Raw genomic sequence first — 12,023 nt, 5'->3', positions numbered from 1 at the left:
GGTTATTGCAGAAGTGCAGCAAGGAATGTGGCGCTCTGCCCTGTTTATCCTTTACAAACCACCTGCTTTTTTGAAGAAAATATGTAGCAGTAAACGGCATTTCCATGCGCTGCTCTGGTTTGCCAGAAGCAGCTTAGTCATGCTGGCCACATGACCCGGAAGCTGTACGCCGGCTCCCTCGGCCAATAAAGCAAGATGAGCGCCGCAACCCCAGAGTCGGCCACGACTGGACCTAATGGTCAGGGGTCCCTTTACCTTTGTAGCTGTTGAGGGGATATGGTAATCTCATTCACTGCTGTTTCTGTTCTTTTGAGGGGTGGGTATTGTTTTTATTGTCAAACTTGGTGGTGCTTTTCTTCAGTTGCGTGTTCAAGTCACCTCGAGATGTCTTGCATCGGACGGCAAGCGTATGATTATAAATTTGGGGGAGAGCGTTGCCCGCTGCCCTGATCTAGAGAACAGCTCTAGTGCAGTGCAAGGAATCTAGCGTGATTCCTTTGCCCCTTGTTTCTGTTGCGCCACAGACCACGTGCCCTGTTTAACTTTGGCCGCAGGGAAGAAGTACAGTGGTACCTCGGGTTACGTATGTTTCAGGTTACAGACTCCGCAAACCCAGAAATAGTACCTCGGGTTGAGAACTTTGCTTCAGGTTAAGAACGGACCTTCGGAACAAATTAAGTACTTAACCAGAGGTACCACTGTACTAAATGATGGCATCATAAATGAATTGGAGCATTTGACTCACAAGGGGTTTTTGGGGGGATGGGAGCGTGCACCTGGTTCCTGTCTGATTAGCCTTTTGCATTCAGCTGATAGCCTAAGTAGGTGTGTAGCCTCTCAGCAAAAATTATGCATGATTGCAGACTGAGGGGGAGGAGGGTGTTGTCCCAGAACTGATGCAAGGAAAATCCATCTTACCCAGGAATGTTCTCCCTGATGTGGGGCAAGGACATACAGATCCTACAACGCCTGCGTTCTGTTTTGTATTCATTCTTCTGGGTTGTATTCCTTGTTCCTAATAGTTCGCTGCTTTTATATATATATACGTCTCTCTCCCTGCGCAAAACCCAGTCAGTCAGGTTATGCAATTGACATGCATGCTCTTAAAATGTAAATAACTCCTGCTATGATGTGCAGGGAGGTGTTTGACCCCATTCCTACACACACACACCCCGTGGTCCCAGATTTGAAGCATCCACCCTCCCGAAAAAGCAGCCAGCTGCTGGGGGAGAGGGTGATTATTTGCGACGGTGCTGTGGAATGAAAGGATGGAGCCCAGTTGTTTTTGTCCTGATCTTCCACAAGTCACTTTTTAAAAGTGGATGATTAATTTATTAATAAATTGCTTATATACCCCTGGCTTTTTCCCCAAGGAGATTGAGCTGATATGCGTAATTCTCCTCCTATTACATCCTCACAAGAACCCTGTAAGGTTCGTTAGGCTGAGAGGTTGCGTTTGCGGAACTGTGGGTCACATTTGGTTTGCCTCCCAGTCTGTAGAAGAGGCATGGCCAAACTTGGCCCTCCAGCTGTTTTGGGACTACAATTCCCATCATCCCTGACCCATGGTCCTATTAGCTAGGGATGATGGGAGTTGTAGTCCCAAAAACAGCTGGAGGGCCCAGTTTGGCCATGCCTGCTGTAGAAGGAAGAATTGGCAAAGCTTTGCAACTGCTGAAATGTCATAACTTCCAGTCGCTTCTTGAATGGATAGAGAAAACTGAATTATTTACCTTTTCTCTTCTCCCTCCCCCCAGGGGCCATGAGTTTTTAGTCGACTTGAATGGTTTGGCACTCTATGATACGACTGAATTTGACCAGCTGAGGAGGCTGTCTACGCCTGTGTGTACAGGTTCCAACTCCAACTACTACACCATCTGGAAGTATTTCTGCAGGGATCATTTTGGCTGGAGAGAATATTCAGAGGTATTTCACCACCACCGCCGCCCTTAAGTTTCAGAAATAATGTTGGGGGGTGGGTGGGTGTGGGAAGCCTTGGTTCATGATGCCCCCCACTGCGTGGTCTTTGTTATAAATCACTGTTAACTAGCCTAACCTGCTTTGCAAGATGCTCAAGGATAAATGAAAAGGCTGTGTGTAAACTGGTAGCTTTTTCCGTATCCAGAAAAATAGCTACGCGTGCAAAGTTTTGCAAGCTCAGTGGGACTTCCCATCTACCTGCTGTTGGGTTTCTCCAGACTTTCCGGGGCAGATTTGGCAGCAGGTCACAGGTGGGTGAGGAAGAGGAGAGGAAGTATCCATTGACCAGTTCAGGGCTAGTCAGTGTTATGCACTCCAGATGTGGCTGGACTCTCAACTCGCACCAGCTCCAACCAGTATAGCCCAATGATCAGGGATGATGGGAGTTGCAATCTAGGAACAGTCAGATCTTGGGGAGTGCTGGGTCGACAGGAAAACTCTTGACATGTTTGCAGAAACAAGACCTTGTGCAACTGCTCACCAGTGGCCCTTCAAGGAGCATCCAATTGATGCTTAACACCCTTAACTTTCATGAGAGAGGTTTAAATACACATGTGTCTCCTCCTTCTGGAAGCTGAAGACTGGAAAGGCCATTCAATTTAATCAGCCTCTGCTCAGTTGTTCAAACTTTCATTTCAGTGTGGCGGAAAGATGGGGGGGGGGGTTGCCAACTATAATCCTTCAGGATAATGCATATAGCGGTGCTTAGCACTATCTTTAATGACAACAGAACTGGAAAACCCTGCCAAAAAAACAAACAAACAGTGGGGGGAACCAAGGTATATTTGCACCAGTGGCGTGGATTATTAAATATTTACTTGGGTTTGTTTGTTTGTTTGTTTTTTATTTTAAAAAAGTCTGTCGTGCGATTGATAGAAGAAGCCAACTACCGAGGGCTGGCAGAGGTCCGGTTTGTTACGTGGCACAACCGTTACACCCTGAACATTAAAGATGGCTTCCAGCAGAATTCGTGCATTCGAAGAGAAATCAAGAGGAGACCTTTCTTCCGCTCCTGTGTGATCCTCATGCCATACCTGCAGTAAGTGATGGGACTCCCTTTCGGCAGCGGACGTTGTTTCAGGGCAAATGGACGTGGGTGAACCCGCCACAACCCCTTTCCTAACACTGGAGCGCCCATGTTTCTTTATTGAGAGCTCTTGACTTACCCAAATGTTAATGAACCTTCTGGTTTTTTCGGTGGGCTTAACTGCATAAGATCATGCTTTAGATGCACCTAACCCCATCTATTACAGCTCCCTCTTACTTTGTAGATGTCCTTGCAATCAGTTGTTCTGGATTCCGTTAAGGGAATGCTGAACACCTGCATTCCAGTTGCACTTTGGATTTATCCAACTTCTGTGTATGACCTCTGTGCTTACCATACTCTCTTCTGGGTCCCCCGGCTGTATTAAGGGAATTTCTGTTCTGATATTCCTTGCGTTATTTCCCCAGCACTGTATAGGAGATGGTCAATAAGGGGAGCAGCTCTGGAAATTTTGCATCAGTGGCCAATAACAGAACCAATCACTATGACAGTTCATCAGGCCTTTTAGGATTGGATAATAATTCCCAGGAGCTGGTGCCTGACCTGGTGAGGCTCCTGTCCTTTTCAAAATCTGCTTGTTGCTTCTCTGTTGGACAGAGGAATTGCATTGGGTGGGGTTTTGCCTTCACCCCACATTAGAGGCTTAGGAGCCCTGTTGGTGGTGGGCTGGGCTACACTGGCTAGCTCCATAAGAGGCAAATCTCCTTTAGTATGGGTGGTTGCTACTTCAAAATTTGTTAATGTAGGAGCAGCTATGACAATCTGTTCATAGGAATCACAAGGTCTTATAGCACCTTTAAGGACCAGCTGTTATTGCAGCGTTTTGGAATATGCATCCCTTGGGTTCTGCTCCACAAGACTTTTAGGTCACAAGACTTGCGTGTGGTTTGAAACTCCCAGAAATTCAGCAGGGAGAAAACTGATCTAGGGTGCTTCCCGCAGCTGGAAGTAGAGTGGCAACTTTGGATTCCAGGCTTCTAACTAGCCAAGTGGGCGTTGCCCGTTCCCCAAATGTTGGAAAAGGGAGGTAGTTCCCCCCTTTCTTTCATTGGGCCATTATGTGTTTGGGGGAGAATTAAATACTCCCTTTCCCCTCACTGTACTTCTGGTTGTCCTCTACGGTTTAGGGGAAACAACCGAAGGAAATGCTATAAAGGCGCTTCCTAGAGAGGAGAGACAGACCATAGAGAGGAAAGTGGCTAGAGCAATCTAATTGGTCAGAACATCGGCACAGTGGGCCTTTTACACGTGGGGAAATTGTGCAGAAATTCCATTGAGCTTTTGTTTCATATAAATAAAAAAATCTGGTTATTTTTTCTGAACTCTGTGAAGAAGAAAAGGAAAGGGAAACCTGTGAGGTGGGGGACACACACCTTGTTCACAACTCTGTACAAAGAGAGTGGAAAACATTCCTCTTTCCGTTGTTAAGTGCCCAGTGCAGTAGCAGCCTTAATGAAGTCCATCGCTTCTGTTAGCCAACTGTACCCCGGCTTTGAACACCTAGTGTTCGGGTTTTAAATACACGGAAGTGTGTTCCATGGTCTGTGCTCGTGGGACCTTCTTGACGGCAGCTTAATGTTCCGGGAACTCTGTCTCCTTCGGGTGACACTCTCCATCATAGGAGGGGTGGGATTCCTCACCAGAGACTGGCTTGAGCAGATGCAGGAGTGATCACCAGGACAGGTCATACGCATCGAAAACATGCTGCAGCACAACGTTGCAAGCCCAGTGGAAAATCCCACGGCGACTCCGTGTCCGTGGATCCCAGTAATATTATCATACGAACTGCTGCTATTTATCCCGATGGTCGGTCCTTTTGCCCCTAGCTTTCTAAATTAAAAACTTAGGCTTGAAGGTATAATGGTATATCATGCGATTGTTCCCAAGTATGACCCGCAACCTAGATAACTATGATGTTCCTCATCCAGTCTCAGAGGCAGTGAGCTTCTGAATAAAACTGGAAACCACAGGAGGGGAGAGTGCTGCAGATATTTATTTTATTTTTATTCGTTGAATTTATATCTTGCCCTATATCTGCAAGTCTCCCGTGGGTTGGCCACTGTGAGAACAGCATGCTGGATTAGATGGGTCATTGGGTCAATGCAGGAGGGTGGTTCTTATAGTGAACAGTTGCCCTGCTCCAAACAAAAGAAATCTTGTTTCCAAATACTTCTAAAAGTACATATTCAGATTACTATTTTGTTGTTGTTGTGTTGATACAATATCCCAATTTCTCTCCACCCTAGGACTCTTGGTGGCAGCCCCACAGTACCCGTGACGCCAGCAACCGACTCACAAGTCTTATCCCCGACTGCCGTTACCTCTCCAAACTTCTACCCTGAAACGTGGGTCAGCATGGATCCAGCTCAGGACTTCGTCCAAGTGCCTGTGTCAAAGGAAGACAAAAGCTACAGAACCATTTACAATCTCTTTCATAAGACTGTGCCAGAGACCAAATACAAAATTTTGAAAATACTGCGAGTTCAGAACCAGTTTTTGTGGGAGAAGTATAAGAGGTGAGCCAAAGCGTATAATAACAGTTCTCCTCCTTATTAATTGGGGGAAACCTCCCTACTTTTGTTGGGGGGGGGATTGTTGAGTTGGAAGGGGGGCCCTCAAACGTCATCTGGTCCAACCAGCTGCATATTGCAGGAATTCCAGTACTGCAACGTCCCTGTAAAATGAATTGGCCCCGTTGTGAAGTGCAGTTTTATTGTTAATACAAGGTGTAGGGGTCTGAAGATCCAGTTTGTTAAAAATGAGTAGCTGTTTTAGCAAGTTGTGTACCCAATCAAAAACACCCGAGTTGTGGGAGCGTGTTTGATTCTGGCTCTTCATTGTTAGGAATGCTAGCAAAAGCCCAGAAATTCCTCTGAAGCACCCAAAGAACTGCCACTTCCTGTTCTACCATTTTTGGGTTGGTTGGTTGGTTGTTTTTTTTTTTTGTTTTTTAGAAAGGAGAAGTCTTTTTGTTGAACCTGGCAGCTCAGGACTTTGAGGAGTAATTGTTCCTTTTGGAGAGCTCTTAAAAGTGATCAGTTTGAATTGAGGTTTGCTGGCCTCTTTCTAAATTTGCTAAACCCGGGACACATTTTGCTGCAAGGGACACTGAAGCAAAACTATGTGGGGTGGGGAGGCGGCCCATCTTCCAGTCTAGGTGGAGGGTTTTACCTGTGCATCAGAAAACCAACTAGTTTGTTATTGGTATGAGCTTTCGTGTGCATGCACACTTATTCAGATACACTGAAACAGAAGTCACCAGATCCTTATATATAGTGAGAGCGTGGGGAGGGGTATTACTCAGAAGGGTGGTGGGAATGGGTGATTGGCTGATAGGTGTGGTAAACCTGTTGACAACTGTTAACAGTGACTTCTGTTTCAGTGTATCTGAAGAAGTGTGTGTGCACATGAAAGCTCATACCAATAACAAACTTAGTTTGTCTGTAAGGTAAGGTTACCAGATATTTTTCAATGAATCCGGGGACACTTTTCAACTTCAAGTGATTTTGTGTGGAGACTGATTTGTAAATCCGGGGACTGTCCCCAGGAAACGGGGACGTCTGGTAACCTTACTCTTAAGGTGCTACCGGAAGGATTTTTTTAAAATTTTGTTTCAACTACTACAGACCAACACGGCTACCTACCTGTAATCAGAAAACCAGAAATCCCTGTGATCCTTGTTGCTGTAACTGTGGGAGAATCAAAGACCTGAATGCTCTTCCATGTAAAATGCTGCTTGCTCATAGATACATAGCACAACAAGGAAGGGGAATGTTCGTGTGTTCGTGTTCTGAGCTAGCCGTTTCCCTAACTTTACTAGTATAGTATATGTAAGAAGGCACTCATGTGTGTTTTAAAGGTGTGTTGTTATTTCAATGAAAGCAATGATACTTTCAGGTATACCAGTCCCCAGCTGTCAATCTGACATGTCCCAGAAGCTTGGCAATAAAGTCATTATGCTGGACTTCTGTTGTTTTTAGCTCTCTACTTCCAGTCTGAAGTAATATCCTCAGAACTTTACTTAAGCTCCCCTTAAGAAGAGCAGAGAGGCAAGAGTTATGTAGACAGGAATATTTTGGGGCCGAAATTGTTGCAATCTGTGATTTAGGCCCATACACTCGGTATCAGCAACACAATCTTCAGGCTTTAAACCCCCCCACACAGCACAAAGGAGGGTGTGCTTGTTTTGTTCCAGATCGATTAATGCATGGCGATTTTGTGTGTGAATATTTTTTTGCCACGTGCCTGTTGGAGCTCACTGGTTCCTTTTATGTTTTCCCGCTTCCAGGAAAAAGGAGTACATGTGTAAAAAGATGACAGGACTGGACCGGATTATGAACGAAAGACATTTGTTCCACGGCACCTCGCAGGATGTGGTCGACGGAATCTGCAAGCATAATTTTGACCCCCGGGTCTGTGGGAAGCATGCCACCATGTTTGGGCAAGGCAGCTACTTTGCCCGCAAAGCCAGCTACTCGCACAACTTCTCCAAGCGCTCTCCCAAAGGGATCCACTATATGTTCCTGGCTAAAGTCCTGACGGGGAGGTACACGGTCGGCAACCACACCATGCGAAGACCTCCGCCCGTCAACCCCAACAGCATCACCAGCGACCTCTACGACTCCTGCGTGGACAACTACTTTGAGCCTCAGATCTTCGTCATTTTCAACGATGACCAGAGCTATCCCTATTTCGTAATCCAGTATGAAGAAGTTAGTAACGTCGTTGTGATCTGAGAACAGAATGGGGGGCGGAGTGTGTGGGGGGAAAAGAGAGAATTGCTTCATGTTGATTTGTTGTTGTTGTAACAACCTTTTTTTTAACCTGATATTTGTAGAATTGGATCCCTTTTGCTGCGGAAGGGGAAAAAGAAACAATTGCGGAACTCTGAATAAAGATGCTAAGGGGCTAGGGAGGGTGGGGGCAGGAAAAAAAGACATTTTTAAAACTCCTGAAAAAAGACCAATTGTGCACTTGCTATATTCTGTGCAAACTGTAAATATTTTTCCATTGTTTATAGTCAGGAGAAAAGAAAAACCTGTGCCTTTTGTTATAAACACTATTTATGTTAGTAAACTTAATGTTTTAAAAAAAGAACCTTAACGTATGCGTCTTAAATGCTTATTTGTAGTCTGGCTTGCCCGGTTAAGCTTTGCGCCATTCTCAGGCTGCCAACGTTTGCTCCTGCAACTCGATCTGCAGATCCTGGGCTCCATGTTGCAGAATGTTCTGCCTGCTGATTTGTGCAAATCAAGCTGCTGTTCAAGGCACAGGGACAGCCTAGCCTAGCTTTCCTTCTTTCTGGGCAGCTGACATTCCATGCAAGCCCAAAGAGAAGATTTTGCACCTTTAAAAAACCCCCCCACAGAGGAGTTTTCTTGGTTCAGATGCTGCTGCAAAACAGCCTCTCCAAGCAATCCAAGTCCATATGCCAATGTTAAAACCTCTTGCTTATAAAGCATTGCTGCTTCCGTCTTCTGCCGCCTCCTAGCACAAAGATTTCTCAAACTTGAATTTAGGCTTGGCTGCAAGTGTTGTGGCCACAGCAGTGATATCCCATACAAGTCTCTGCAGGTAGCATCTGGGAAACACATCTCCCCCTAGAGCAAGGGTGGGGAAGCTCTTTTCCCACAAGGCCACTTTCCCCCCAAACCATGCTCACCCCCCAAGTGACGTCAGCTTGATGGGCTGCGTTCAGGCCTGCTTTATGTGCTCATGTTCTTTGCAGGGAATGTGCTGGTGAAGCAGAACTTGCTCCCGTGCATCAACCTTTGACAGGCGGGCCAGCACTGAAGGCGATCTCGAGTTTGCATGAATGGCTGAGAGCTTGATTTTGGCTCTTTAACTAGGACCCATTAAAGCTACTGAATTGCCAACATGTAAAAAGCAGGCATTGGGATGGAAAAGTCCAGTTTCAGGGTTGGAGGGAAGCTGCATGTGGGCAGCAGATGAGAATGAGAAGTGAGTCCAGAAATGAAGAAGTCGTCGCACAGCCCGCTAGCATGAGGTTGGCATCTTGTTCATCGCCTGAGAGCAGCATAGAGAAGTGGGTGCTTCTTCACTGTGAGAAAAATGTGGAAGCGGTGCCCTCGACAAGTTCATAGGAGACCCTGTGTGGTCTGCGCTCACTGTTTTTTTGCAGGTTCTGCGCCATTTCCCAAGACCAACAGTTGGTTTACATGCAACTCCAATCTTAGATAATGAAGAGCTCATTTGGGGTTTTGACTGTTGGGTAACTTAAGAACAATATGCATTGCTCACAGCATGCAGGGACATTTGTTGCTAGCTGTGTTAGTCGGGAGTGCAAATGAAATATGGCCTGTGCCACTGAAAATCTATAGCAAAGGGGGTGGTTTGGACCCAAATCTAATGCAATCCAACCAAGAGAAAGCATAGGGCAAGAAAAGAGAGATTTTTCCTTTCATGGCTTAATCTTGAAAAAGGAACTGCTTTGTTTTAAGTTAATGATTTTAAAATTCATAAAGTGAAAACAATTGCTGCGCCTTTAGTAAGTTTTTGATCAGGCTATTTATCATTCTGCCTGGTGTATAACATTAGGTTTTCTTTTGCAATCAGGGAAAAAGAGAAGATTGTGCAGCTCTTGGCATTGTGGAACCTGTTGTCTCCCTCAGCTGAGTAATGCATTTCCAACTGTGCATTAATTAGCACTGCTACACTGTCTGGCTGTAGTTTGGATCAATCCAATTTCAGCAATGCGGGTGCTTAGAGGACGGTTACACAATAATGCACAGAAAGGGTTTCCGTCGTGCAGAAAAGCAGAGGTGGCTGACAGAGAACAGAAAATGGTGTCCGAGGCCACCCAAAGTATTTTGGGACCAGAATCCCACAAGTTCTTTCCCCACTTCTCCCTGGCAGGAAAAACATTTTTCTGCTCTAATGATACCCAAAATCAGCTGCCAAGGGTGGCAACTTCACTTTTCCTCCATCAAAGGGCCTGCGCTTGCAGAAAAGTATGGGGTTGGTAAAGCAGTGAATTAAGCCCCACCCAAAAGCAGAGGATGCAGATTTACATAAAACTTGCACCTTTTCATTGGTATGTGTATATGCAAAATTAGAAATTATCACTACAACTTATGTCAAAATCCAATGCATACAAGGGTGAAGCTGTGAGCAAGTATACTTAGTCTGCTGCCCAGGAGCTAACAGCTGGCAACTTTCAGGCACCTGTGTTCCCTCCCTGGAATTCTTTATTTTTCAGCCATGCACAAAGAGGACGCCTTCAAAGAGAAAATTGCCCTCTGTAAAGCAGGACACATGATCATTTCCATGACTGGTTGCATTTCAGACCATTTTGATACTCAAGTCTGATTTTCTAACCCATCCATAGCAGGCGAAGATTATCTTCTGTCTAAGAGCCCAGAATTTGCATCGTGGTCGTTCAAAGTATGAGGTGAGGTATGAACTGTTTGCAGTAAGCCGCTATCTCATTCTCGGCTCCACCTCTGCCTATAATCTTCGGTTGAGGAGTTTACGGGGCAAGTGCAAACTGTTAAAGAGCCAGGCATGGGTGGAAGTTGCCTCCCACACATATCTTTAGAGCAGTAGAAAAATCGCTTTGTTGTGGCTCTGGGGAAATGGCACGGTTGGGCATGTGCAGAGCAGAGGTCCCGCCACTTTAACCAAAGCACCATTCGAGTACCCAGGAAGCTGTGTTCGAAACTCCCATTTTTCTAGGCACATTTTGCAACAGGGAATTTTATTAGCTCAAGCAGTTTCTGAGCTCTGGGCGCAGTACTGCACATAAGGTTTCAGATTAAAATTGCAGAGTGGAAGGAAAGGAGGACCTTTTTCTGCCTCCCCACTTCCAGCTACTCTCTGAAGGCTGGAGAATACACCCTCTTAAGAATATTAGGGGGGTGAGCAGGGGAAGGACTAGACCATGTGAAAAATGAATATAATACTATAGCTGCCGTTCATTCATTTTCAGATTTGTATTCTTGTTATAAAAAAGCGTGCCTGGACATTCCATGGTTGTGCCCATAATCTAGGTATAAGGTCTCCTAGCTTTCATATTTCAGTTTCTAACCCTGCCAGGAAGATCAGCTGCAAGAGAACCCTTCATTTTCATGTCTTGTCACTTCCTGTTTAAGGAGACCAACTAAAGTGGGGGGATGTATCCAAGGACCCTGGAGCCAACAAAGCTTAGAGGTGGGTTGGGTGAGAAGACACACCAAATAAGTATATTATATTTATCTTGCCTTGTCAGCACCTGCTGCAGTTCTGTTTCTGAGAAGACCTGGCCTTAATCAATAGGCAATTCTGGGTAGCTTCCTACATCAGCACGTTGGGCAAAACGGCTGTTCTCTCTGCAGCACTCTCCCGATGAGTGTACTTCAGCTGCTCAAGAACAGCAGGAGGAGCAAGGGAAGGACAAAGGGATGGACTCGAGAAGCTCCAGAAGCAAAATAAACAGCACGTCTGAGGAATTGACTTGCACACTGTACACAGAAAGCTGGACTGGGGAAGCTGTTCCAATCCGAGGGCCACCTTCCCTCCTGGGCAGCTTTCTGGGGGCCACATGCAAGCAGGGTGTGTCTCCTGAGTTCAAAGTGGGCCAGGCCAAAGGTAACAGTGGGCGGAGCAATCTATGTGACTATCAGCTACATTCCAGCTATACAAGTCAGAGGTTTCTATACAGTCATACCGTGGGTTGAATATGCTTCAGGTTGAGTGTTTTCAGGTTGCGCTCCGTGGCGACCAGGAAGTAACAAGAATGCGTTACTTCCGGGTTTCACTGCTCGCGCCTGCACAGACGCTCAAAATGACATCACACGCATACACGGAAGCGGCGAATCGCAACCCATGCATGCGCAGACGCGGGTTGCATTCACTTCAGGATGCGAACGGGGCTCTGGAATGGATCCCGTTCCCATCCAGAGGTACCACTGTACACACAAACACAGGCTCCTCATCACCAAGAGGCATTATAGGAGCATAGTGTTGGGATGCGTCCAAGGGAACAGGGGCAATTTGCAGG

General features: G+C 46.0%; 1 protein-coding gene across 2 annotated transcripts in view; it reads left to right on the top strand.

The window, feature by feature from the left end:
- The window catches only part of TIPARP (TCDD inducible poly(ADP-ribose) polymerase), a 30,299-nt gene extending 22,177 nt beyond the window's left edge, over window positions 1-8,122 (top strand). For both annotated transcript variants that reach the window (XM_081191982.1, XM_081191983.1), the window contains exons 3-6: window positions 1,758-1,926; window positions 2,838-3,019; window positions 5,272-5,541; window positions 7,314-8,122. In XM_081191982.1, the coding sequence (XP_081048108.1) occupies window positions 1,758-1,926; window positions 2,838-3,019; window positions 5,272-5,541; window positions 7,314-7,761 (1,069 nt within the window). In that variant the 3' untranslated portion in view covers window positions 7,762-8,122. The remainder of the gene's footprint in view (window positions 1-1,757; window positions 1,927-2,837; window positions 3,020-5,271; window positions 5,542-7,313) is intronic.
- Window positions 8,123-12,023: the final 3,901 nt, after the last annotated feature.

This window comes from Podarcis bocagei (assembly GCF_964188305.1).
Source record: "Podarcis bocagei genome assembly, chromosome: 4".
Lineage (NCBI taxonomy): Eukaryota > Metazoa > Chordata > Lepidosauria > Squamata > Lacertidae > Podarcis > Podarcis bocagei.
This window is presented reverse-complemented; position numbering and strand designations above follow the sequence as displayed.